This window comes from Myotis daubentonii, chromosome 3 (assembly GCF_963259705.1).
Source record: "Myotis daubentonii chromosome 3, mMyoDau2.1, whole genome shotgun sequence".
NCBI classification, from domain to species: Eukaryota; Metazoa; Chordata; class Mammalia; order Chiroptera; family Vespertilionidae; genus Myotis; species Myotis daubentonii.
This window is the reverse complement of record NC_081842.1, coordinates 214,757,247-214,782,146: the sequence shown is the minus strand read 5'-3', so window position 1 is coordinate 214,782,146 and position 24,900 is coordinate 214,757,247. Positions and strand designations below refer to the sequence as shown.

General features: G+C 44.0%; 2 protein-coding genes and 1 long non-coding RNA gene across 9 annotated transcripts in view; 1 reads left to right on the top strand and 2 right to left on the bottom strand.

The window, feature by feature from the left end:
- Nucleotides 1-11,707, bottom strand: LZIC (leucine zipper and CTNNBIP1 domain containing). Of its 6 annotated transcripts, none has more exons than XM_059691316.1 (7): nt 11,643-11,707; nt 10,882-11,044; nt 5,347-5,482; nt 4,490-4,588; nt 3,156-3,251; nt 2,893-2,974; nt 1-2,429 (listed from the first exon to the last, which is right to left on the bottom strand). In XM_059691316.1, the coding sequence occupies exons 2-7, from the start codon at nt 10,932-10,934 to the stop codon at nt 2,371-2,373; spliced, it is 525 nt and encodes a 174-aa protein (XP_059547299.1). In that variant the 5' UTR covers nt 10,935-11,044; nt 11,643-11,707; the 3' UTR covers nt 1-2,370. The 6 variants fall into 6 exon arrangements, with proteins under 6 accessions (XP_059547299.1, XP_059547301.1, XP_059547303.1 ...); XM_059691318.1 differs by having other exon boundaries at nt 10,882-11,040; nt 11,643-11,688; XM_059691320.1 differs by lacking the exon at nt 10,882-11,044 and adding an exon at nt 6,614-6,722 and having other exon boundaries at nt 11,643-11,659.
- The window catches only part of LOC132231709 (uncharacterized), a 319,045-nt gene that overhangs the window by 4,395 nt on the left and 289,750 nt on the right, over nt 1-24,900 (bottom strand). The gene's annotated exons all lie outside the window — the stretch shown is intronic.
- Nucleotides 11,683-24,754, top strand: NMNAT1 (nicotinamide nucleotide adenylyltransferase 1). Of its 2 annotated transcripts, XM_059691313.1 has the most exons (6): nt 11,683-11,811; nt 15,216-15,303; nt 21,495-21,666; nt 22,623-22,806; nt 23,494-23,633; nt 24,165-24,754. In XM_059691313.1, exons 3-6 carry the CDS (start codon nt 21,552-21,554, stop codon nt 24,578-24,580), a joined length of 855 nt encoding a protein of 284 aa, XP_059547296.1. In that variant the 5' UTR covers nt 11,683-11,811; nt 15,216-15,303; nt 21,495-21,551; the 3' UTR covers nt 24,581-24,754. The 2 variants fall into 2 exon arrangements, with proteins under 2 accessions (XP_059547296.1, XP_059547297.1); XM_059691314.1 differs by lacking the exons at nt 11,683-11,811; nt 15,216-15,303 and adding an exon at nt 15,915-15,934.

Below are 24,900 nucleotides of genomic sequence, written 5' to 3'. Positions count from 1 at the left end.
TAGTTTGCAAGTCATTTAATAACTATAGCTGTATAGAATTTTCAAATGATTTATTTTTCAAATTATTATTCTGAATTAAATATCAAATTTGTGAAACAAAATATATCATAGGCCCTTGAAAGAACTGTTAAGTGGTGGATTAACCCCAATGCAAAACTTGTTTCTGTCCTAAGGAAGAGAGGGGAATGCACAGCAATCACGGTAATCCTGTGTGGTGGTCGGTCCCATTATCCCCATTGAACAGAAGAGGAAAAAGAGGCTCACAGAGCTGCGGTAACTGTCAGAGAGCACAAGGTCATGACTGGCAGTGTCTTGCTAGGCACTGCAAACTTGACCTCTTTTAAAGGAAGATTATTTTTAAATTGAGTACTAGTTATTGCTTACAAAATGAATACATTAATGTGGTTAATGACAAAATAGTTCACTGATGTTGGTCTAATAGAAAGTTTAAGGACCCCAGATTCATCTAGGCCCCTTTTAAATACAAAATATTGCTAATTTTCCTCATCCTGCTACTGGAGGGGAAGGGGAAAGCTTGCTAAGGCTTGAAACAACACAGCAATGCCATTCCCAGGTACTATATCCAAAAGAGCTGAAAACAGGTACTGAAACAAGTACTTACACACCAATGTTGATAGCACAATAGCCAATACGTGGGGGGAAAATGTTCATCAAGAGATAAATGGAAAAACACGATAGGCCACCCATGCAAGGGAATCTTTTCCCTGTTAAAAGGAATGACACACTGATGTGGGTTAACCTCGAAAATATTACACTAAGTGAAAGAAGTCAGACACAAAAGGTCACATACTGTCCGAATGTATTTATATGAAATATCCAGCTTAGGTAAATCCATAGAGATAGGAAGTAAATTAGTGGTGGCTGCAGGGCTAGGAGGGAACAGGGAGTTTCTAATGAAAATGTTTTGTAACTAAACAGTGGTGGTGATTGTATAATACTGTGAATGTTCTAAATGCCACTGAACTGTACACTTTAAAATGGTGAATGTTATGTTATGTGAATTTCACCGTGGTTAAAACAAAAATATAGAATAATGAAGTAATGATGATTGGCCATAAAGCCCTAAATGAAGAGCAGATAATTTGCCTTTTCTTGGTTTGTCACAATTTCAATGAGTTTTGGGCCATCATAAACCAATATATGAAAAATTACCCATTAAAAGCTCCAAATAAGGCATTCATGTATCTGAGTTCTCCTATTTTGTCTAGTTGACAGAGCACCTAGTTGAGTTTACAGTTTATATGAAGCTTTAAAGATTTTTTAATTTGTATAAAGTGCAAAGAAAAAGAGTATTGAGAAACATATGAAAGACTATAAAATAGCCAGAGCCTTGGAACAACATACATGCAAATGGGGACACCTGTATACAGAGATGTACACACTCAGGAGAGAACCCTGCTTCTCCTCAGAACGTATTTTATGTCTCTCCCAAAACTGACTAGTAAACAGTAATCTGCAGTCACCACCCAACGGGTTTTAGCAAAGAGGTCACACACAGGGAGGGCCTCTAGCTGCCACTTCCAATTACTGCCCTGGTGAAACAACACAGGAGGTTAAGTTACTTCAGGAGGCTCTCAACAGGGCTGCCATTGTTCCAAGCTCAAAACTCTGAGAGACAACAGACCCTATTCAGCAGGAGAGCTTACAGGCCGGGGATGGTCCCTTAGTGACAACTTTTTGTTAGGACATAGAATTTTTATAAACATGGACTTGTACAAATATATGTTAATTATTTTCAAAGAACAACATAGGTTGAAAAAAAAAATTAAAATTCAATGGACACGAAATGGGGAGTTTGGACCCCCAAGTTTTATCCCCAACTCTCTGATGTGACTTTAAGCAAGTCACTTTCTTTCTGAGCCTCGGTTTCCTTGTTTATTAAGTGAAAATGACTTCTAAGATCACTTAGGACTCTAAAATTCTATGAACACTTATGAGGTCTATTAATGTTGTTGCTACGCTATTCACTCCAACACAAGTGGGGATAAATTCTGAGCAGAAAAGAATCACTAGTTCGTATCTTTTCATTTACTATCAGCACCGAAAAACAAAGAGCCTTAACGAAACAGAAACTATTTTCTATATTCTCTTTAAACAGACAAATCATAACGAATAGGTCTAGTGATCCCTCCATCCCACCAAGTCCAGGATCACCAAGAAGACTGCCCTACAGAAAGCACAATGGTGAAGGGCACAAACAGAAGCCACGAGTATGTTCTTGTCACCTTTTCTTAGGTTATGAATGCACTTGAAGAATCTCTTGATTTCTTTGCAATGACTCAAAATCCCCAGAAGAAAAATGCCATTTACAACAAGAATGCGATCACTGTCCCAAGCTTCCACACCACGTCATTTTTTTGTTTTTTCAACCTCAAAACTTGCCAAAGCAAGAACTTTGTCTCCAGAGCCTAAGAGAGAGACACATAAATGAAAACGAAAAGGTCATTTCAAATGCATTTACAGTTCCAGGCAAAGAGGCGAAAACTTATCACATACATATTGAAACAGAGATAAAGTTCGCTTCTATTACCAGTACGTTCCCCCAAGCTTTCCCCTTGCCATCCCAGTTTCCTTCCCCTTCAACAAACAATCAGCTCCAAGGGTCTCTTATTGGTTGCAAATGGTAAAAATTTAGTTTACTTTTATATTTACATTTAGATGACAAATATTCTTAAAGCATTAGGCTATATTAATTTAATTGTTTGATTATAAAGTATTGGGAAATAAACTCAATAAAAGGGATTTATAAAGAACACAATTCTGGTTTTACCTCTAAACTCAATCTGAGAAAGCCATCATGTTATCTCACCTACGCTATCTGTCCATCGGACAGTAATTCATGTCCAACTTTCAGAAATACGAGATACTCACCAAGGTCTGTAGAGACTTTCTCGAACTGGCTGAGAATAGCACCTGCATTTGCTGATAAAAAGGCCTCATCATCTGCAGTCAGCTAAACAAAGCAAAACAAGTCTGGTGTAGTGGGTTCAAATCTTAACAAGCAGTTCTAGGAACCACTGCTAAGAATGCCTCAGGGCTGTAAACTAGATCACAGATCAAGAAGTTCTGTACCAAATACTTTACACCTTTTCTTTATGGCTACTGCTATCTTATATTAAATTAAACACAGGTACCTTCTCTCCAAGTTTCCTGAGAGCTGTTAATATCTCCACTTTCTGTTGAGTGTACAAGTCTCTTTCCAGCTTTCCAACCATGAGATCTCTATCCATCTAAAATGGATGAACACAAAGCATATGATATTTAAGTTAAAAACATTCTATGCATAAAATACAGCTCTTCAGGTCTACTTCTTTAAAAAATATCCTCTAGCTGATTAATATTATAAGGAATTATAGAAACAATTCAAGACAAACATGATAGAAATGCTATTACACAGTTCTAATAAATCTTAATGCTAATCATAACCAGTCTTAGTTACAAACTGTTTAGTAGTAGAGTTTAGAGAGGATCCATCCTCTAAGAACTTATTAAACTGAAATGTGGTTTATAGGCTTGAATGAGGTCATTGGTATCAGGTCTCCTGGTACTTGGGTTAAATATTGCCTTTACCACTAGAAACAGTGATAGTATATACTATACATTGGTACTATTCTATGTGCTTTATATATTACATATTACATATTACATATAATATGTGCTCTACATATATTATTTCATTTAATCCTCATAACACCATAAGAAGGAGAAACTATTATCACCTTTTTTTACAGATGGGGAAATTGAGGCACAAGAGTTTGAACAAAATAACTTCTCCAAGGTCACATATCTCTACATGGAGCAGGAATACAAATCCAGGCCAGTCTGACCTAAGTTCATACTCCTAACCACTATCCTACTGAATTACCAGTGCTTGCGAATAACCATTAATGCCTTTATTACATTCAAGTTTATAAACACTTCTTCAAGTATCAGGTTTATAAAGATATTTGAAATCCTTAGGTGAGAAAGGCCACACACACACACAAAGCAATGCTAATGAATTCTAGATGGGATTTCAACTCTGAGCTTCAGAAGTAAATAGTAAAACCTTACCGGTAGAGTTCAAGTAGAAGTGGTCAGTAGCAATTTAAACTGCCACTTGCTGTTTAACCTTCTGTATTCAAAATCAACAATAACTGCTCAAAGGACGAATTTTGACCAATTTTTAAAAAATGGACTTTTTTAGAGCAGCTTTAGGTTCACAGTAAATTGAGTGAAAGGAACTGAGATTTCCCATATACCTCTTGCCCCCACTCACACACAGCCTCTCCATTACAAACATCCCCCACCAGAGTGGGACATTTGTTTCAATTGATGAACCTACACTGAAACAGTTTACATTAGGGTTCACTCTTGGTGCTGTACATTCTCAACTGACCAATTTTTAAACTTCAGAATAACATGAGCAAATTGTTGGGCTAAGAAAAAAAATACACATAGCCATTGGATCAATTTAAAGAGACTTTACCTCCGCTAACCTTGTCCGAAGCTGACCTGGTTGTTTCTTTGCAAACAATCTGATGACCTCTGGGGTTTTAAAGGCCTGGCTGATAGCTGCTTGGATAGCCTAGAAATACAAGGTGAAAACTAACCAAAATATTCCAATGAATCAGATGTTGCAACTGATTGATGGGTCTTCAGTTATTAATAGGCCTTCTTTATTTATCAAATACTATTACAATTTTAGTTTCCATTTGCTATTTCTGTGCATGTCACTGGAGTCAAGTATATCCTATATAATAAAAGCCTAATACTAGTATGCTAAGTGTCTGGTAGTCCATTCAACCAATCTAAGTGTAATATGCTAATGATATGCTAAAGCCGCTCAACCATTCACTATGACATGCACTGACCACCAGGGGGCAGACGCTCTGACTGGTAAGTTAGCTTACTGCTGGGGTCCCGCTGATTGGGACTGAGTGAGATGGGCCGAACACATCCTGGAGCCCTTCCACAGTCCCTCCCCAGCTGGCCAACCTCCCACGTCTCTCCTCGGCCCTGATTGTGCACTGGTGGGGTCCCTTGGCCTGGCCTGTGCCCTCTTGCAGAGACCCCTCAGGGGATGTCAGACTGCCAGTTTCGGCCCTATCCCCGCATGCTAGGCTGCGGGACCCCACAGGTGCACAATGCCATGCATCGGGCCTCTAGTAACTAAATAAAGATCTGGAAGCATATGCGGTTTTATCCACAAGTGGACACTCACCTAGAAGTTAAACCTAAAAAAAGGATAAATTTTCTATCTTAAATATACTTACCAAAAAAAAAAAAAAAGAAAGAAAGAAGAAAAAAATGACCTGTGTCATCTAGGTAAGTAATTATGCTTACCAGTTGCATTCCACTTAGTTCATCTACCAAAGTCATATTTCCAGACATAATTTTCTTCAGTGAATCATTAAATTCACTTAGTTGCTCCAGCGTTTCCTTTTTGGTTTCTTCATATTCATCTGCATCAAGTTCCTCTCTGAAGTACAGTGAATATAATATATAAAATACAGAGTTCCAAGTGAAAACAACAATGTTAGTATTTGTACACTGAGACTTCAGATACATATATTTACAAAAAAATATCTTGGGGAAAAAGGCTAAAATGAAATATCAAAATACTAATGATGGGTGTATTCAGATATTAAAAATGTGTGCATTTTGCTGCAATATGGTTACTTTAAACATTTTTCTTTTAACAAAATGAGGCACATTTAAACCACATAATAACTTCCTTTTAAGCAGTCTATAAATCAATGATATAAACTTGGGCAGGATTGTTAACATAGCGAAGCCTCACTTTCTGTATCTATAAATTGAAGATAATAATAGTGCCCTTCTTATAGGGTTGCTAGGAGCATTAAATGAAATATGGAAAGTGCTTGGCATGTAATAGGTACTAGTTGTTATTATCATTAATGGTAGGTAAAATTTTATGCACCTTGAAATACAACAGGAATACAGCGCTCGCCATTTGAGTAAGAGGTTATTTTTATGCATCAGTCAAACAAAGCATTTATTAAACACTTACTACAAATAACAACAGTTACTATTTATGGAGCACCTACTCCATCCAAGCATTTGTTGGCTCCTTCATTTGTAATATTTACCATGGCTGAAGAGTCTTGGTCTTTTAAGTAGTCAAGACTAAAAACACACCAGAAGTTCAAGTAGAACCTTCTCAGCTTGATGCCAAGCAGGGCTATTTTATTATTTTAATAATTCTTTATTGCTGAAGGTATTACATATACCCCCTTTCCCCCCATGTACCCCTCCGAGCCCCCGCCCCTTGCCTTCAGCACCCTATCAGGGTTATTTTAAAAACTGAAGACAAGGTAGGTGTTATTATTTCCACTTCACATATATGGAAATGGAAACTTAAGTATTTTGCCCACGTTCACACTTGCTTTGTAATTAAATGAAAGACTTTCACATCCCAGCCTTTATGACCTTAAAGCCTACAGTGACTTAATTTCTCCACCAGACAAAGCACTGTGAAGAGCACTACAGGAGGAGTACAAATCACATGGGCCTGAACTCATGGAGTTTGTAATCATGCTGCAGAAAAAAGCCATTTTTACAGCATAACAGAATACAATTATACTATTACCTGCATTCCTCCAGATCTTGTAATTGCTGCATTAGTCTATCCAACTGTTCTTCTAAATTCTGCTTTAATTTGCTTGTCTCTGTCTTTCCTCTGGAAGCCATTTTAATCTCTAAACAGAACAATAAACCCACATACAGTATATAGTTGGCTATCTAAAATGATTCAACATACCAGGAAAATTTTAAATAGGCTATACTCTTTCTTAGCTATAGGTGTGGGAAAGATAGTTGTGCAAAGAAAACCTCAATTTATATATAAAAGTTTTAAACTCACCCCACAAAAATGCTTGGCAGTTTTCTTTCTTTTTTTCCTAAGTATTTTCATTTTAAATATTTCTTAAAATTAATTTTTTGAGAGAGAGGAAGAGAGGGAGAGACAGAAACATCGATGCAAAACTGTAACATCTATCAGTGGCCTCCTGCATGCTCCCTACCAGGGATGGAGCCAGCAACCAGAGCATGTGCCCTGATCCCTGACAGGGAATTGAACTGGCAACCCTTTGGTGCATGCGATGGTGCTCAACCAGCTGAGCCACACTGGCCAGGGTCTGGCAATCTTCTTAATTGACTTGATGAATTAATTAGAAGTCTTCACTAGTGGGTCTATCTCACCTTAAACAGATTTGATAGATGAAAATACAGATTTATAAAGAAATAGATCAGGTGTGGATACAGATTCATTATAATATTCTTTTTCATTCTTAGTATGTTCCAGGACTTGGAACACTCCTAGGCCCTAGCTGGTTTGGCTCAGTGGATGGAGCATCGGACTGCGGACTGAGGGGTCCCGGTTTGATTCCGGTCAAGGGCACAAGCCCAGGTTGCAGGCTTGATCCCTAGTAGGGGTGTGCGGGAGGCAGCCAGTCAATGATTCTCTGTCATCACTGGTATTTCTATCTTTCCCCCTCTCCCTTACTTTCTGAAATCAATTAAAAAAATATATATATATATTAAAAATACTTTATTGATTGTTTACAGAGAGGAAGGGAGAGAGATAGAGAGTTAGAAACATCATTGAGAGAGAAATATCGATCAGCTGCCTCCTGCACATCTCCTACTGGAGATGTGCCCGCAACCCAGGTACATGCCCTTGACTGGAATTGAACCTGGGACCCTTCAGTCCGCAAGCCGATGCTCTATCCACTGAGCCAAACCAGTTTCGGCAAAATATATTTTTTAAAAAGAACACTCCTAGTATTATCTTGCTGGTCGTATGTGTATTTACCTAATATTGTGTGGGCATGAACAACTTTTGATATGAATTTCTTCTTTGAAAATGTGCCCATTTTGCCCTAGCTGGTTTGGCTCAGTGGATAGAGCGTCAGCCTGCGGACTGAAGGGTCCCAGGTTCGATTCCAGTCAAGGGCATGTACCTTGGTTGTGGGCACATCCCCAGTAGGAGGTGTGCAGGAGGCAGCTGATTGATGTTTCTAACTATCTGTCCCTCTCCCTTCCTCTCTGTAAAAAATCAATAAAATATATTGAAAAAAAAATGTGCCCATTTCTACTGGATTGTATTTCCCTTACTGACTTATATAAGATGGATACGAAGACTTTGTATTTATGTTGCAAATATTATCTCTTGTCTCCTGACTTTAAATTCTACTTATGATGTTTTTATCACAATAATTACTTTTAATGGTCAAATCTATCTTCTCAAGTCTTCTTAGTCTGTGCCCTATGAAAGCAGGCCCTAATTATCTCAAGATTTAAAAATATATCTTTTCTATTCTAAGACTTTCATATATGTATTTTTAACATTCAGCTCTTTAAGCCACCTACATTTTTTGCTAATGCTGTGAAGTTAGGGGTCTTTTATTTTCTTTCAAATGGATAGTCAATTGCCCAAACACTGTTTACTAGTCGGTATTCATTTATGCCACCTTTAATGTACTCAATCGTGGCTCAATAGTTTGTTTCATTGATAATATTCTAGTCCTAAGGCATTGCTTTGCTATTTTTTTATAGCTTTAGAGCTGATGTATAATAATAACTGATAAGAAGTTGCTTTTATTACTGTGGGTTTCTTCCCCCCAATAACTCTTGGTTATTCGTGTGCATTTCCTCTGTTAGATATGTATTTCCAAAAGAAATTTAGATGAATTTAAAATCAGTCTGTCAAGTTTTCTTAGAAATTAAATTGAGCCCTAACTGGCTTGGTTCAGTGGATAGAGTGTAAACTTTCGGATTGAAGGGTCCCAGGTTCGATTCCAGTCAAGGGCACATACCTTGGTTGCAGGCTCAATCCCCATATGGGAGGCAACCAATCGATGTGTCTCTCTCACATTGATGTTTCTCTCTGTCTCTCCCCCTCCACTCTCTCTAAATATCAATGGAAAAATATCCTCAGGTGAGGATAAACAATAAATAAATAAATTCAATTGACATTTTGACAGGGCTTACATTTAAGTTAGACACTAATGTGGAGAAAACTCGTATCCTTGAAATTTGAATCTTCCTATCAAGCAATATCTATTTTATTTAGGCTTTCTTTTATAATTTTTAAAAAGAAAATATTTTTTTCACAAAGGCCTTGAACATTGGCTATTCTTAGATATTTTGTATTTTTTGTTAATATTGGGAATAGGGTTTTCATTATTATAATTCCTGATTATTGCTAATGTAGAGAAGAGCTACTGATTTTGGTGTTGATATTGTATATATCTAACATTTATAGCATTTAAGTTTTTCTATTTGTAAAAATTAAACTTACATTCCTTTCGGGAAACACATATTGCCTAGTATTAGGTATAAACCATTCATCGAAACCTAAATCCTAGGGTAACAAATTAAAACATTTAACATTTTCCTACACATAATCATTATCAGATGATTTGATATGTGAACTTCAGTGAAGAGAATTCCTTACATCATATTCAAGGTAGAATTTAACCAGTGAAAATCTACTCTTACTACCTGCCATATCTCTTAAAACTAAACAATCTACAATCATTCATAACATGTAAATGTAAATGAGTATAGCCAGAAGTGTAATTTATGATAGCTATGCCTCATGTAAAATTTCTCCTGGAAATACATATTTAAATTTTATTTTAAATCTGTTGTATTTTCCAGTAAAATTCAAGGCAAACCTGAGATAAAACCGAAAGTACCTTTTCAGGATTAATTTCCTATAGTCTAACCATGCTGGACTACATGCTATTTCAGAAAATGCTATGAACTTTCATCCTTCTCTTGGGAGCCTGCTTTTTTTTCTACCTGACAAGCCCAGGTCATTCAGTCTTAAGGGTCTAGCTCAAGTCCACCTCCTCCATAATGCCTACACTAGGTTGTGAGTTATTTGAGAGTACGGATTTTGTTTTCTCTTTATAAACCAGCATCTAGCACAACGCTGCACACACAGAAAGTACTGGATAAATGGCAAATCAATAATGAAAAGAGGAGTCTTTTTTTTTGTATGTGGTTGTTGGCTTTTGTTGTTGTTGTTAATCCTCACCTGAGGATATTTTTTCCATTGCTTTTCAGAGAGTGGAAGGGAGGGAAGGAGAGAAAAAGAAAAACATCAATGTGAGAGAGACACGTCAACTGGTTGCCTCCCGCAGGTGCCCCCGCTGCAGGGCATGGAGAGAGCCAGCTACCCAGGTATGTGCCCTTGACCCAGAATCGAACCTGGGACCCTTCCATACGCAGCCTATGCTATAACCACATGGCCACACTGGCCAGGGCTGCATTCCACATCTTATTCTCTATTTGCTTTTTTCTTCCTTGAATCATATGAGTTCGTTATAGCGTGTTTTCTGTGTCTTCCTCTCCAACTGTAAAAGTTCTGAAAGCAGAAAATTAGTCTGATTCCGCTTAGCCTCGATACTCAATAACTGGATGAAGTGTATAAAGGCACAACGTATTTTAGGAAGAGAAAGCTATTCTAAATAAATTCCAGAGAAACTTTAAAAGCCTTAACCTGGCGCTACATTGAGATTTACCCCAGAAAGATTAACTCGCTGGCACCACCTAGCATTCAATCAAGGTGGTGCATCTTTTACCAAAAACTAATCTGGAGAGGAAACTACTCATTTATGCTCACTTGTCTCTTTTTTTAAAAAAACAAAACAAAAACTTTTTTATTTATTTCAGAGAGGGAGAGAAAAAAACATCAATGATGAGAGAGAATCGTTGGTTGGCTGCCTCCTGCACACCCCTTACTAGGATCTAGCTGCAACCCAGGCATGTGCCCTGACCTGGAATGAACGGTGCCCTCCTGGTTCCTAGGTTCTCGCTCAGCCACTGAGCCACGCCCACCGGGCTCACCCGTCTCTTATCACTCTGGACTCTGCACGGTGCTGACAGGTCTCAAACTGCATACACCTCCAGCTCTTGAAGTCCCAGTGTCACAAGCTTGAGGAAAGTGACACTGCTCATCAGAACTACAAGAAGCTCGACGTGCAAACAAACCACCGTGGGGTGGAGCTGGCTGGGGAAAGAAAAACCATTTGCAAGTAGTTTTTATTCACTAGGTATAATCTTGACCTAAAGCAGTCCAGATAGCTCCCACTGGAGCCGCCTGCAACTGAAACACACCCCCCTCTTTCTAGGAAGACATCCAGGGGGCCTCGTTGCGGGGGCGGGGGGGAGGGAGGGGAGGACAGCCTTTCTGAGATGTTTCCAAGTGCGGGCGTTACTGAGAAAACCCCCGCGCGGACTCGCCTAGAGGGAAGCTGTCAAGTCCAGAAGGGCACAGAGAAGTAAGGGCGGAAAGCACCCCTTTCCCGTTTCCGGCTGGAAGAGAGCTGCGTTTGGACCTCAACCTTCCGGACGCGGTCAGGAAGCAGCCCCGGCCACGGCCCCCAAATCCTGTCTCCACGGGGGAACTTGAAGCTCCCGCACGCGGGTCCTGCGGCGGCCGGGCTCGACTAGGCCCCGGTTGCCACCAGAGGTCGCCGTGAACCCAACACCCCGAAACTTTTCGGCCCTCCCCGACCAGAACCCGAACGACCTCTTCAGGATTTCGGGGCTCCCTCTCCGTCTCAGGCCCCTGGTCCTCAGAGTTGAGAGCCAGGGGCCCCGCCTACCTGCTAGTCCTGGGCTGGCGGACGCGCGCTGGGGGAGCACTTCCGTCGGACGTACGCACTTCCGGCCGCCTGGAGCCAATGACGGCGCGGCCGCGGGTGTTCCCCTCGCTGGCGTCCGGGCTGCGGGTCGTCCGGCGAAGGACTCGGGCCGCTTTGCTCTGAGGACGCGGTAAGCCCCTACCCCGCGCCCCTGATAAACTCGTATCTAGGGGAGTCCTCCCAGCACCCCGTCTTGTCTCGAGCATAGGGGAGGCCAAGGCGGTGGCATCTTTGAGGGTCAAATATAGCGGTTGCCGAGGCAAGGTCATATTCAAGTTTGGGGCGAGGAGCTTGCCTCTTCATCCTTTTCTCTCTCCGTGGGACCAAAAACCTCGGTAAATTTGCCTCTGACCTTCGACACTGGTGCATTCACCCTGAAAAGAATAAAATAAAATAAAAGAGTTCCTCTAGAAGCGGCTTCTGGAGCTCGGCGGAGGTGGTGGGAGGCAGAGCAGGAAGTCCATTCTGAACTACTTCTCTTTCCTCCCAATCTTTTCCAAATCAGGAAAATACTAGGCCCCGCTTTCTGGGTGCGGTTTGCCACTCACGCCCCTCGAGAAGGAGACTGGTGAGCTGTGGGGCAGCACTTCAAAAATTACTGAGCAATTAGGTGGGAACCATTTTCTGCTGCTTCCCAGCCCATCTCCTGGAAGCGTCAGTAGGGTTTCTGGCAAATACGTCAGAGGTGTCACCTTTAAAGCTACTTCTTTTTTCAGGCGCCCAGGGTAAACTTCCAACTGATATTACCGGAGAACTCTACCAAAATGAGTTATTTCTGCCAGTTCTGCCTGATGGTGGAATTCCTTACTTCTTACCATAAGGTGTATTTCAGAGTTATAATTTTGGGTGTGAAACCACTCTTCTAGCCCAAGTTAGAAAAGACTGCTGATGGGGATGTAAAGTACAGCATAGGGAATATAGTCAATAATATTGCAATAGCTATGTGTGGTGCCAGGTGGTTACTGGACTTATTCGGGGGATCACTTCGTAAGTTACTCAAATCCCTGACCAGTACGTCCACTGTAATGGGGAAAATGTGGATTAAAATAAAGACTTTGGCACACAAGTTGCAATGGTTCAGTAGCTTACCTTGCAAAGACACTTCAGACTCACAGAATGTCCTTTGTAAAAGTGTGTGATGGTTATGTTAATGTAACTATCTCTCATTTCTGGTATGTGGCTGTATATGGAAGTGTCAACATTTTAAGCAACATGGAACATTCGGTACCAATAAGGTCAGTGCGAAACAAAACAAAGCTGGAAGAGACGTTTTATTTCACCACTTGAAGAACTTGCTGAATCAACATTTGCTCCTGTGTACTTCCCCTAATTTTCCTGCTGGTAATACAGTATTCTGTTCAGGCATTTGTGTTGGTTTTGGTGTGTGCAGTCTTGAAGCCGTGGAGGAAAGTGCTCACCCTACAAGCATTCTCTTTGCCTGCTCTTCTTTCTTAGTGACTTAGCCTGATCTAGCGGTTCTGTACCTTTGGCTTCTTGTTTATAGTGAATGGAGAATGAAAAAGTATTCCTTGTGCATAAGTAAGAGAAATTGGTTTGGGTTCCAGTCCTCATACAAAAATAGAACCCAAGCCCTGGGAGTGGGGGAGAAGAAGTTGTAAAACTATATATCAGGTAAGTAGTCATGGGAGAGAGCGTTGGAGAAAACAACTTCAGAACTGAGAGTCATAACTGGGAAACCAGACACAGACACATTTCAGAGAGATTGCTGTTCAGTTCCGGACCGCCGCAATAAAGTGAGCGCCGCAATAAAACGAGCGCCACAATAAAGCGAGTCGTCATCTTTCTCCTCGTGGAGGGGTTTGCCTTCAATTTGTAGAATAAAGCAAAAGCAACACCTGTGAAGCGAAATGAAATGAAGCACAATAAAATGAGGTAACGCCTGCAAATACTGCTTGATGGCTGCAGGAGTTTAGAACACTTCAACTTGGACTTGAGATGGGAGACTACAGTGTGCAAGTTGCTCCAATGAGGTAGGGAAAATGCGGGGCAGATGAGACTTGAGTGACTAACAAGAAGTACCATGAGCCACCCTTGACCGTAATCGAACCCAGGACCCTTCAGTCCGCGGGCCGATGCTCTGCCCACTGAGCCAAACTGGCCATGGCGATTTCATTGTTGATGTATGAATTACTCAGGTTTCTAATCACTAAGTTTTCGCAATATGTCTGGGATACGGAAGGTGCTAGAAAATGCCAGTGTTGTGGATAGTGAATGCGTTTCAGTAACTTCCCCTCCAGCAAGTCCCACCTGAACAGAGAAGCAGATGGAAACAGTTATTTCTCCTGTGAAGGTCTGTGCCTGTCACCGATGTGTTTGGGAGATATTTACATCGAATCTGTCCCTCCTGCCAATGGACACTGGTCTTTTCCTCAGGAAATGAGGCGTCTCCACTTCCTAAAGACATTCAGAAGACCTGTGGGTAGCTCGGTCCTACTTAAACTGCCTTAGAATCTGTGACTACACAGAAAAAGTAAGAAGACGAAATACCATGTGCGTCACTTGGCTGTTCTCTAGATAGTAATCGACTGTCATGATGCAAAAGATTGTCGTAACCCATATGGAGGAGATTGTGATTATTTTTCATTCTTTTTACTCAAATTTCCCGCTGCATTTTTTTAAAAATATATTTTATTGAGTTTTTACAGAGAGGAAAGGAGAGAGAGAGAGAGTTAGAAACATCGATGAGAGAGAAACATCGACCAGCTGCCTCCTGCACACTTCCCACTGGGAATGTGCCCGCAACCAAGGTACATGCCCCTGACCGGAATCGAACCTGGGACCCTTCAGTCCGCAGGCCGACGCTCTATCCACTGAGCCAAACCGGTTTCGGCTCCCGCTGCATTTTTAAAGAAGCAATAAATTGACCTTGTTCAAACACGCAATCTGAATCACTCTTCTTTTGAAACTTTCATTACTAAGATTTATAGTTTTCTTCTTCTTTTTCAGTACTTATTTCTCTAGCAACCATGCAACCGTTGCTATCACTTCCCTGAAACAAAAAAGGAGGTTCAGAAAGTCAAAGCAGTGATCTTGAAAGTATTTCGGAGGAGATCCTTATTTGGGATGAGTTTGGTTGTGCTGTCAGCCCTGTGATTTGGGTTGACTCTTCCTTTTTATCCAATGTCAGCGCTCATTAATGCTGAAGGACAGCATTCTTTCAAGAGTGGCTTTGACGTGCTTCCTGTCATAGCTCTGATGTTCGGCTGACCGTTTCATCTCGGGAGGAGCAGGGTAGGAGATGGTGATGTGCTTGCTGGCCGTGGTAGGTGCAGTGCTGCGGGGACAGCTCACCCTGCTGGTGACGTGTATCTGAGGCAGGGGACCAGCCGGCCTCCGACTGCTGGTTTAGCATCTGGTCTTGCACCGCCACGCTGGCCAGCCAGAGCAGCCCCAGGCCTGAGAAAAGCACCGCGGATGAAGGATGGGCTCTAATTCAGTGGAGTGGCAGTAACAGGAGAAGGGTGGCTTTTTATCTCCCCTCTAACCCTCTCTGCTTTTTCTCTTGCTTTTCAGACGCCTTAGCTTCTTGGACTTCCCTTTGCAGTGTGAGTCCTAGCTGAGCAGTTACTTCCCCCGAGGGGCTGATAAGCCTTTGACGAAGGTGGGTTTTGAGGACGTTTGTTGCTCACCTGTAGAGACCGAGCTGCTCATTGACAGCAGCACAGACAAGGAGTAAAGTTCAGGAGTCGTTTTTTTCTATATTTGGGAGGGAAAAAGCACTGTGAGGAATACTTGTCTGTTCATTGGAACATATATTTAATGTGCTTTTGCCACAAGGATTTAAACAGAGGCACTCACTCAGTAAGAGATGGAAGGCTTGCTGCTTAAGGTGCCAAACCTAGTCCAGTGGTCCCACCGTTAGTTAATATCTTAACTTAAAAAAAAAAATTCTAGCAAAGTGGAACTCGCAAAACACACACATACAGAAAACTCTTGTGGGATTTTTTACACTTTCCCTGGTGAAATGTGTAACTGTGACATGTGTCTAATTCGGAATTCTATCTCCACATACCTCTGTTTTTTAGTGTAAGTAGAGAATAAGTGTCAAAGACTAACGATGTCTTGTATACAGCCAAGCTTTCAGATTAAGATGAGCCTTTAGAAATTCAGTATTTCAAACGTACGCAGTTAGTGGCCAGAACTGGTAACACCCTGGTGCAGACGCCTTCCCTGAAGGATCCCACACTGAATGCAGAAAACATCCTCTTTAGAGCCCGTGGGACCGGGCCCAGGTGAGTGAGCGGCACAGTGAAACCTAAAAGGACAGCAGGACAGCAGGACAGCGTCACTGTCCTCGGCTTCAGCATCTCAGAAATGCACTCCCGAGTGCAAACCTAAATCGAACGTGCTTCCTCGCTTCCCTCGTGTGGAGCAGAAATGCTCAAAAGCTAAGGGTTTCCCTCGACAGGTCCTGCTCTTACTGGCGACGCGGGTGCTAATAACTGGGACTATTTTGGGAATAACTTCCTCATTATCTCAGTTAAGCCTTCCAGCCAAACTGTGCCTATGGCACTCAATAACTACTTTTTCATTTTTATTTTATTTATTTTTTAAAAAATATATTTTACTGATTTTTTACAGAGAGGAAGGGAGAGGGATAGAGAGTTAGAAACATCAATGAGTGAGAAATATCGAACAGCTGCCTCCTGCACACCTCCTACTGGGGATGTGCCTGCAACCCAGGTACATGCCCTTGACCGGAATCGAACCTGGGACCCTTCAGTCCGCAGTCCAATGCTCTACCCACTGAGCAAAACCGGTCAGGGCTAAATGTGAATTTTTTCTTAAATTTCAATCCTTGAGCTCCTGAAAACAGGAAGTCCCATCTTACCATTTAGCAGACACTGAAGTGCTGGTCAGAGTGACTGCACACTCACCAGTTGCAAAGAAAGTAAAGATGGTATTACCAGCCAAGTTGTTGAGGAGAAGTTGACTGCAGTACCGAGAAGAGCTGGGACTAAAATTCAATCCACTGGGTTACACATTACTTACTACTGATCAGAAGAGATCGGCTACAAGCATGACACCAGAAGGTGCTGCAACCCTGGGAGTTTAACCTTAACCTGGCACTAGGTTCATTGGGCTCCGGGCAGCTCAGTTCTCTTAAGGACCGTAGTTCCTTTAGCATGGCTCAAATTAATGCTGTAAGACAGCCCACCAGTAGCATTGAGTTATTAATAGTCATAGTTGGTGGACAAATAAAGTTTGCCATTTTTCTAATTCATGTTAATTTGCTATTTTGGTGAAATATTTTTGTGGAGCCCAACCGGTGTGGTTCAGAGGTCGGGCATCGACCTATGAACCAGGGGTCACGGTTCAATGCCCTGGTTGCGGGCTGGGTCCCCAGTGTGGGGTGTGCAGTAGGCAACCGATCAATGATGTATCTCTCATCATTGATGTTTCTGTCTCTCCGTCTCCCTTTCCATTCTGAAATTAATAGAAAAATATTTTTTTAAAGAAAGGAAAAACAAAAATATTTTGTGGAAATTCCAGCTTTTCAGAGTAAGAGAATATGCTTTACTGCACACAAACATCCTATAATAGGAGCTGGCAGGTTTGAAGTCGGCCAGTTACAGTGTCACAGTTCCCGTCCCTTCTCCGTCCCTTAAGTGGGTTCTTAGTTTTCAGGTATTTGTTGAATATCAATGTTCTCAGAACTGCAATTCTCTTATTTTGAATGTGCCAAATTGCATTTGTTTCATTTGTCCATAAGAAAGTTAACTGATTTTTTTTTTCTGCCAAGACTAATTTCCAACGTAGAATCTAAACTAACATAATCAAGGCATAATCTGGTGGAGTGTGCCTGTGTCGCCCTCAGCCCTACCGACATCAAGTAATGCAGGGCTATTGGGACTGCTCTGTGGGGAATAAATAGAGACATTGGTGCCCTCATTGTCTCTTCTTATGAAATTAAACTCAGTCTGCCCAAATCCAGTGATGCTCACTGTATTGAGATTGTTGACTTTTCCAAGAAGTGAAGTGGGTGACTCCCGTCGATGATAGGGGCAAACACAACGGGGCAGACCGCAATTAAACACGTGACAGGAATCGCAGAGAGCACCCGAACCCCCCCCCCCCCACACACAGCTGAGACCCAGACCGCCCAGCTGCCAGGTGAGGGCTTGGCCGATGAAAGAACTTACCTTAGCAGAACGTACAACTGGAGAGCCAGAGTGGCGATCGCAAACAGGAACACGGTCGCTCGGCTGCACGGGACACAGTGAGTTACATTTTACACAACCGCTTAGTGAGATCCATCCCATTAGAGCAAAATTATGTCTAAGAATACCCCAGTAAGAATATTAAAAGTGCCTTGCCCTGTGTTGCTCAGGGTTTAGAGCATCGGCATATAGACAGAAGGGTCTTGGGTTCAATTCTTGGTCAAGGCCCTTGACTCAAGGGCATGTTCCTGGGTTGCAGATTCGACCCCACATGCGGGAGGCAACCAATCAATGTGTCTCACATCGATGTCTCTCTCTCTCTCTCCCCCTCCTTCTCTCCCACTCTCTCTAAAAATCAATGGGGAAAATGTCTGTGGGGGAGGATTAACAAAGGGAGGGAGGGAGGGAGGGAGGGAGGGAGGGAGGGAGGGAGGAAGGAAGGAAGGAGAAAGGAAGGATATTAAAAGTAGTTACCGTTATTCAGCTCCTACTATGTCACAGGCACTGTTGATACTGGTTTCTAAGGAGTCTTTAGAACTTTGGTTCTTTTTTCATGACTAAATTACTGTGCTAAGGCAATCCACAAGTAATAGCATGAGTTATTAATACTCAGTAGACCAATGTGTCATTTTACATGCATTTTCTCACTTAATATGCACGAATCCTATGAGGAAGGGACTGTGGGTCCCCATTTTGTAGATGAGGAAACCAAGACTCTGATAAGTGTCTGAGGACAAACACCTCCTAGTACGAGGTAGAGCTAGAATGTGAGCCGGGGCTGAGAGTCCTAACTGGGCCCCTCTGTGGTGCTGCCTCTGCCTCCAGCCAGATGGTTCACGCTGAGCATCACTTATAAACGGAGGGCTACCCTGCCGACCACCACTTCACCACCAAGTGAAGTCTGCTGTCACTGCTCAGGCATTCTGGAAACTTTGGCAGTTACGTGTATATAGTTTCCGTGCATGAGAAAACCTTCGTCATTAACGAGTAGTTTTAGCTCTTCACCATAAACTCTTTTAGTCATTTTTATTATTTACTTTATTCATTGGGGTTAGTACTGAATGCCTTTAGGTGTGTGTAGAAATCAAATGTACTCTCCAGAGATTTATCCCCAGGGAAGGTCCCCTTATACCCCCAGGTTATTGAAAGCAGTGGCATGTTGTTAGAACAAGAATACAGTTACATGCTTAAAGGCATGTTTTAAAAGGAACAGCTTCTTAGAGGTGTAAATTCCAGAGGTTGTCAAGTCTGCCCCATTATTTGAGTCGGCGAATGCAGCACCCTGAAATGTGACAAAAGCCACACAATTCCTGTCCTTTCTGGAAAAATGAATGTTCTACACACTGGCTTCATGTTTAGAAAATGTTTCATTACTGTTTACACATCAGTGTTTTTAAAACTTCCTAAGAAGGTCCGTGAAATCGAACTTGAAAATGGAAAGTACATTTTCGTTACATGTCAGGACCCCCTCAGAAAGAAATGACGTCCGTCGCCCTGGGCTGGGAAGGACACCTACAGCCCGAGCTGGTGAGACCTGGGCCGCCAGCAGTGCACCTGGTCGGCCGAGTGGGCCAGACGGAAGTGGATCATGGGGACACCTGTCCTCGAGTACCTGGAGCAAGGCAAGGCGGAGCCCAGACAGGCCCGTTAGAGCTCCCAGACCACCTCTCCCAGCGGCCCCTGCCCGCCCCTTCCCTGCACAGGTACCTGCAGGCAGAGGGGAGGTCTTCTCCTGAGAGGGGCAGGTCCTTTTGTTTTTAAGCCGCCCTGGGCTGTGGTCGGAGCTCACTGTAACTTAAATCTCCTTGGCTTTGAGCGTCTGACCTTGGGTTGGTGGTGTTCACGGTGGATCAAGAGGACCGAGCGAGACTTCGGAGGCAGGTCCTGACTGACAAGGGAGAGAGCTTTCTTTAAGCTGAGAGATCACCTTCCCGAGCCCTTCCCCTGGGAGTCCCTGGAACCTGAGCGCATCCCCAAGGCCGGGGGTGGGGGGGGGGTGGGGGGGGGTGGGGGGGTGGGTGGGTTCGAGCTCTTTGTTCCATCCATCCCTGTGCAGCAGGCGCTCCCCTGGGCACCAGTCCCTCCTGACCTCAGCCGTCCTGTTCTTCCAGCTCCCAGCTCAGTCTCCCTGGGGGAAGGTACCTGAAACCTGAGATGGGTGGGGCTGGAATTGACACCTTGCTCCAGCTGAACCCAACCCCTCAGCTCTAAATAACAGGCATTTCCCACGGGAGGCAGAAGACCACGCGCAAAACAGTTCAGTTCAGTTTTCAGAACTGAAGGTGATGCCTTTGAGCTGGAAAGGGCCCGTTCAGTGTCCGGCACAGGGGAGGACAGAGCCGCACCACAGGGCATCACTGAGATTTCAGAGCACTGGGCAAAGGGCAGATCTCATGGGCTTCAAGGGAGAAAATAAACGTCACACTTAAAGGATCCAGAATGGAAAGTGACTTTGGCCCAGCCGGCGGGGTTCAGTGGTTAGAGCGTCAGCCAGTGCACCAAAGAAGGGCACATACCTGGGTTGCAGGTTCGATCCCTGCCCCCTGTCGGGGCGTGTAGGAGGCAACCAATCGATGCGTCTCTCTCACATCGATGTTTCTCTCTCTCCCTCCTTCCACTCTGAAAATCAATGGAAAAAATATCCTCCAGGGGAGAATTAAAAAAACAAAACTGACTTTGGATTTTTCACCGTTAGCACTGCACTCTCAAAGTAGTGCCTTCAGAATTCTGGGAGAAGGTGATTTTCAACAAAGACTAGGATCTGCCAAAAGAAATAGCTGAAAAAGTTGACTGGGATTGCTTTGGGAGCTGGATGAAGGGGTTGGTGAGCAGGATATGGCCAATGGCTGTCACCCTGAGATGTCTCAATCAAACTTAATAAAAGTTTTTAATAAAAGCTTTAGATCACGTCTCACATCAGTAAGTTTATGGAAAGATCAAATGGAATAATTTGAATGAAAAAGAGGTTTGTGAAGGGTAAACTGTTATTCAGCGGAAAGTGACGTGATCATGTTGACTTAGAGGCAGAACACTGGTTTGAAGGGCAGGTTGCTGGGGAGTTACCCTGAAGATGATGATGTCAGTGTGTCCATTAACTGTGGCCACAAAACCACAGCAGCGTGCAGCAGTGGACATTCGTTTTTGCTCGTGAGCCTGGGTCAGCTGTGGGTTTGCTGATCCGGGCCAGGCTCAGCCGATCCCACCTGGGCTGGCTCTTGTGTTGCGCTGGTTGCGGTTTGGCTGTCCCCGATGGCCTTGGCCACATAACTCATGGCAGGCTGTCTGGCAGCAGGAGCACCGCGCTCTCTGCGTGCTTGTCACCCTCCCTCAGGCTGGCCGGGGCCCGTGTGGTGGCAGAGGCTGGAATCCGAGAGAAAGTAAGAGTGTGCAAAGCCCCACTTGGCAGACTGTCACATCTGCCACATCCTTTTGGCCAAAGCAAGTGACACAGAGTGGGAAGGAGCTCCCCATCCTTTGTGGTAGGAGCTGTAAGTTCACGCTGAAAAGGAAGGTGGAGAAATGGGGCCACTGTTTACAATTCATGGAGCGCAGTCATCGAAGCCAAGTGTTGGGAATGAGAACACAGAAGGGGGTCAGAAAGCCTGTAACTGGTGTTCCTTTTCCTTTGTAGACAACCCGGGAGGTGCCAGAGTGTGCCGCTCAGATCCAGCGCCGTCAGGGTCCTAGCATGGAAAATCCCCAGAAGACAGAAGTGGTTCTCCTGGCCTGTGGCTCCTTTAACCCAGTCACCAACATGCACCTGCGGCTGTTTGAGCTGGCCAAGGACCACATGAACGCAACAGGTAGGAACAGTAACAAACGCAACGGTGGGGTTCAGAGCACTACCCCAAATACGGCCCGCGGCATATTGGGTATTTTGAGCCGAAGGAGTTTGAGAAACCTGCAGAGTCAGGGAGGTCACTCGGCCCTCCTCCCCACCCTTCTCCTCTGAAGCAGGTCACAAAACCCCATGTGAGAGGCACCCCCCGATCCCCAGAGGAAAGGCGCATCCTTAGCTCTGAAAACAAAGGGATGCCAGGAAGAGTCTGAATGAAAGAGCCTTCGCTAGTTTCCCTGCACTGACTACACTCACCTGGTGCTCTTTGCCCCTTCCTGTTTCTCCGCCGCGGTCTGCTCTTCAGACCTAGCGTGAAACACTCAGGCCCCCCTGTTTCCTGGGGTCTTCATTTCCTTAGGAAGGTTCCCGTGTCCTGTAAACCTTACATTAAACAAATGTGTGCTCTCCTCCTATTCATTTATCTTTCTCAGTTTCATGTTCAGACCCAGCCAGGGACTGACCCGAAGAGGGTCAAGGAAAACTTCTTCCTTCCCTCCATAGACAAGATTTCTTTTGTTACACAAACTCATGCTCTATGCTGATAGATAGGAGGATGGGTGCTCATACTCACTGATAAACAGGAAACTAAAATTAAAAATGAGACACAGTTTTCCCATCACACGCACAAACATTTTTAAACTTTACAGTGTCAACTATCAGAGGTTGGGGAGTTTGGGGCTCTTTCTTTACTGTAGGTGGACAATACAACTTGATTAAGGCATTTTACAAAGCAGTTCTATGTGTTGTCTATTTTACCACAATTATGAATGAATGAATGAATGAATGAATGAATGAACAAACCTGAATCCCTGTGTAAAAAAAAGAAAGGGAATATTTGATTAAAATCATATCGATGGAACTATTTCCTGTGCATAAAGTCTAATTTGTTATACCTCATGTCAAACCTAACTCTCTACCCAGGAAAATACAGGGTTATCAAAGGCATCATTTCTCCCGTTGGCGACGCCTACAAGAAGAAAGGTCTCATCTCTGCCCATCACCGAGTGATCATGGCACAACTTGCCACCCAGACTTCCAGCTGGGTGGAAGTGGACACCTGGGAAAGTCTGCAGAAGGAGTGGGTGGAGACTGCCAAGGTGCTAAGGTATCTGTGGGGAAGTGAGCTCTGTGGGCTCCCGGGAACGGGTCGGCGCCTTTCTTGGGTTGGGCCACGTTTTCGTGCTGCCGGTGTCTGAGCTACAGGTTTACAGCGCGGTCCCTAGGGCTGGAAGGGCTGAGGTGTGCGGTTCCTGTGCGAGGTCGTTGCACAGCGTGGAGCACAGAAGCAGACAGCGTGTTCCCGAGCCTGTGTCTTGCATTGTGTGTTGAGATGTTTGCATGATGGTTACTGTGCAAAGCTCTGTTAGCGAATGTGCAGGGAAGCCTGCCGGCCTGGCCGTGCCCAAGCGAGAAAGGCAGAGTTGTAAGATGATGTCATTGCCATCAGTCTTCTGAGAGGCAGGTATTCAGGATGGGAAGCTGTGATGCTGGGTCATGGACAGACCTGTCTGTGCGCTGCTTCCGTGACAGCATACGGGCTTGTCACACACCTGTCTTACACCTTTGAGACAGTTCCAGGTAAGGGTTCAGAAGCCAGAGTGAGTGACATCTAGTTATAACTTAATGTTATCCTATATAATAAAAAGATAATATGCAAATTAACCCTCACGCCCTCACAAGATGGCTGCCTACAACCAGGCCGGCAAGGAGGGTTGTTGAGCATCTGCGAGGGACAATGTTGGGTTGAGCTCTGTGAGGAGGAGGACTGTTCTGTTGCTTTGTTGTTTTATAGACACCACCAGGAGAAGCTGGAGGCTAGGGGCTGTGAGCAGCAGGACTCCCCTGTGCTGGAGAGGCCTGGCCGGAAGAGGAAGTGGGCTGAACAAAGATCAGAATTGAATCAGAAGAAGACCCTAGAGCCGCAAAGAAAAGGTCTGCATGTTTTCCCGGGACTTGCCAACTGGAGCGGATAAGGTTCTAGAGTTGAGCAAGCCCCCTTTCTATTTCCATCTTCTTTTTTTAAAATAAATTTTTATTGATTTCACAGAGGAAGGGAGAGGGAGATAGAAACATCAATGATGAGAGAGAATCATTGGTCAGCTGACTCCTGCATGCCCCTCACTGGGGATCGAGCCCACAACTGGGACATGTGTCCCTGACCGGGACTCGAACCTTGACCTCCTGGTTCACAGGTTGATGCTCAACCACTGAGCCACGCCTGCCAGATCTAGTTCCATTGTCTATTCAGTACATGGGGTGCCTGAGGGAGGGAGGGGCGGTGCGAGGCATCCTGAGCTCCTGCCCCTGCAGTCCTTAGCTTCTCAGCTGTCCTCGGTCTCTTTTGAGAATCAGAATCGGAAAAAGCAGAACCTTCTTTCCAGAAAAACACGCCCACACACTCATTTTGACGCCGGGAGTTATTACATAGCAAACCCTGACGCCGTGTTTTCTTCTTCGTCCCAGACGTGCCCGAGGTCAAGCTGCTGTGCGGGGCAGACCTGCTGGAGTCCTTCGGTGTCCCCAACCTGTGGAAGCGCGAGGACATCGCCAACATCGTGGGGGACTACGGGCTCGTCTGCGTCACCCGGGCTGGAAACGACGCTCAGAGGTTCATCTACGAATCGGATGTGCTGTGGAGACACCAGGCCAACATTCACCTGGTGAACGAATGGGTCACCAACGACATCTCGTCCACGAAGATCCGGCGAGCCCTCCGAAGGAGCCAGAGCATCCGCTACTTGGTCCCAGACCTCGTCCAAGAATACATCGAGAAGCATAATTTGTACAGCGCCGAGAGCGAGGAGAGGAACGTCGGGGTCCTCCTGGCGCCGCTGCAGAGAAACACGGCCGCCACTAACTCACGAACCACCACAGCGTGAAGCTGCGCGCCGCCCCTGGGGGCTCTGAAACTGTCTGGGTGTCAGCAGTTTGATTGATTTGAGCCAGAGAGAGCAGCTGGGGGAAGGAATTGTGATCCTCTTTCATCCATTGAAACTTGAAAGTTTGGTAAAAATCGGCAGTAAATTAAAATCAGGTTTATTTTTTTTTTCTTTTTACCAGAAGTTGCGAAGGTGAATGTTTTCAGTATTCCCATCTTTCTTATTTTGAATGTGCAAGTCCTTTTATCTTTAAAACGAGATTAGCAGCACTCTAACCAGAAGACTGTTTAATCAAATTAGCTATAAATCAGAAGGCAAAA

Coding starts and splice junctions, on each gene's coding strand:
- LZIC (XM_059691320.1), bottom strand. CDS start 6,714: ATGGCTTCCAGAGGAAAGACAGAGACAAGCAAATTAAAGCAGAATTTA. Junction 2,975..3,155: donor TCAGGAAACTTGGAGAGAAG/GTACCTGTGTTT, acceptor TGCTTTGTTTAG/CTGACTGCAGATGATGAGGC. Junction 2,430..2,892: donor GAAAGTCTCTACAGACCTTG/GTGAGTATCTCG, acceptor TCTCTCTCTTAG/GCTCTGGAGACAAAGTTCTT.
- NMNAT1 (XM_059691313.1), top strand. CDS start 21,552: ATGGAAAATCCCCAGAAGACAGAAGTGGTTCTCCTGGCCTGTGGCTCC. Junction 21,667..22,622: donor GGACCACATGAACGCAACAG/GTAGGAACAGTA, acceptor CTCTCTACCCAG/GAAAATACAGGGTTATCAAA. Junction 22,807..23,493: donor GAGACTGCCAAGGTGCTAAG/GTATCTGTGGGG, acceptor GTTGTTTTATAG/ACACCACCAGGAGAAGCTGG.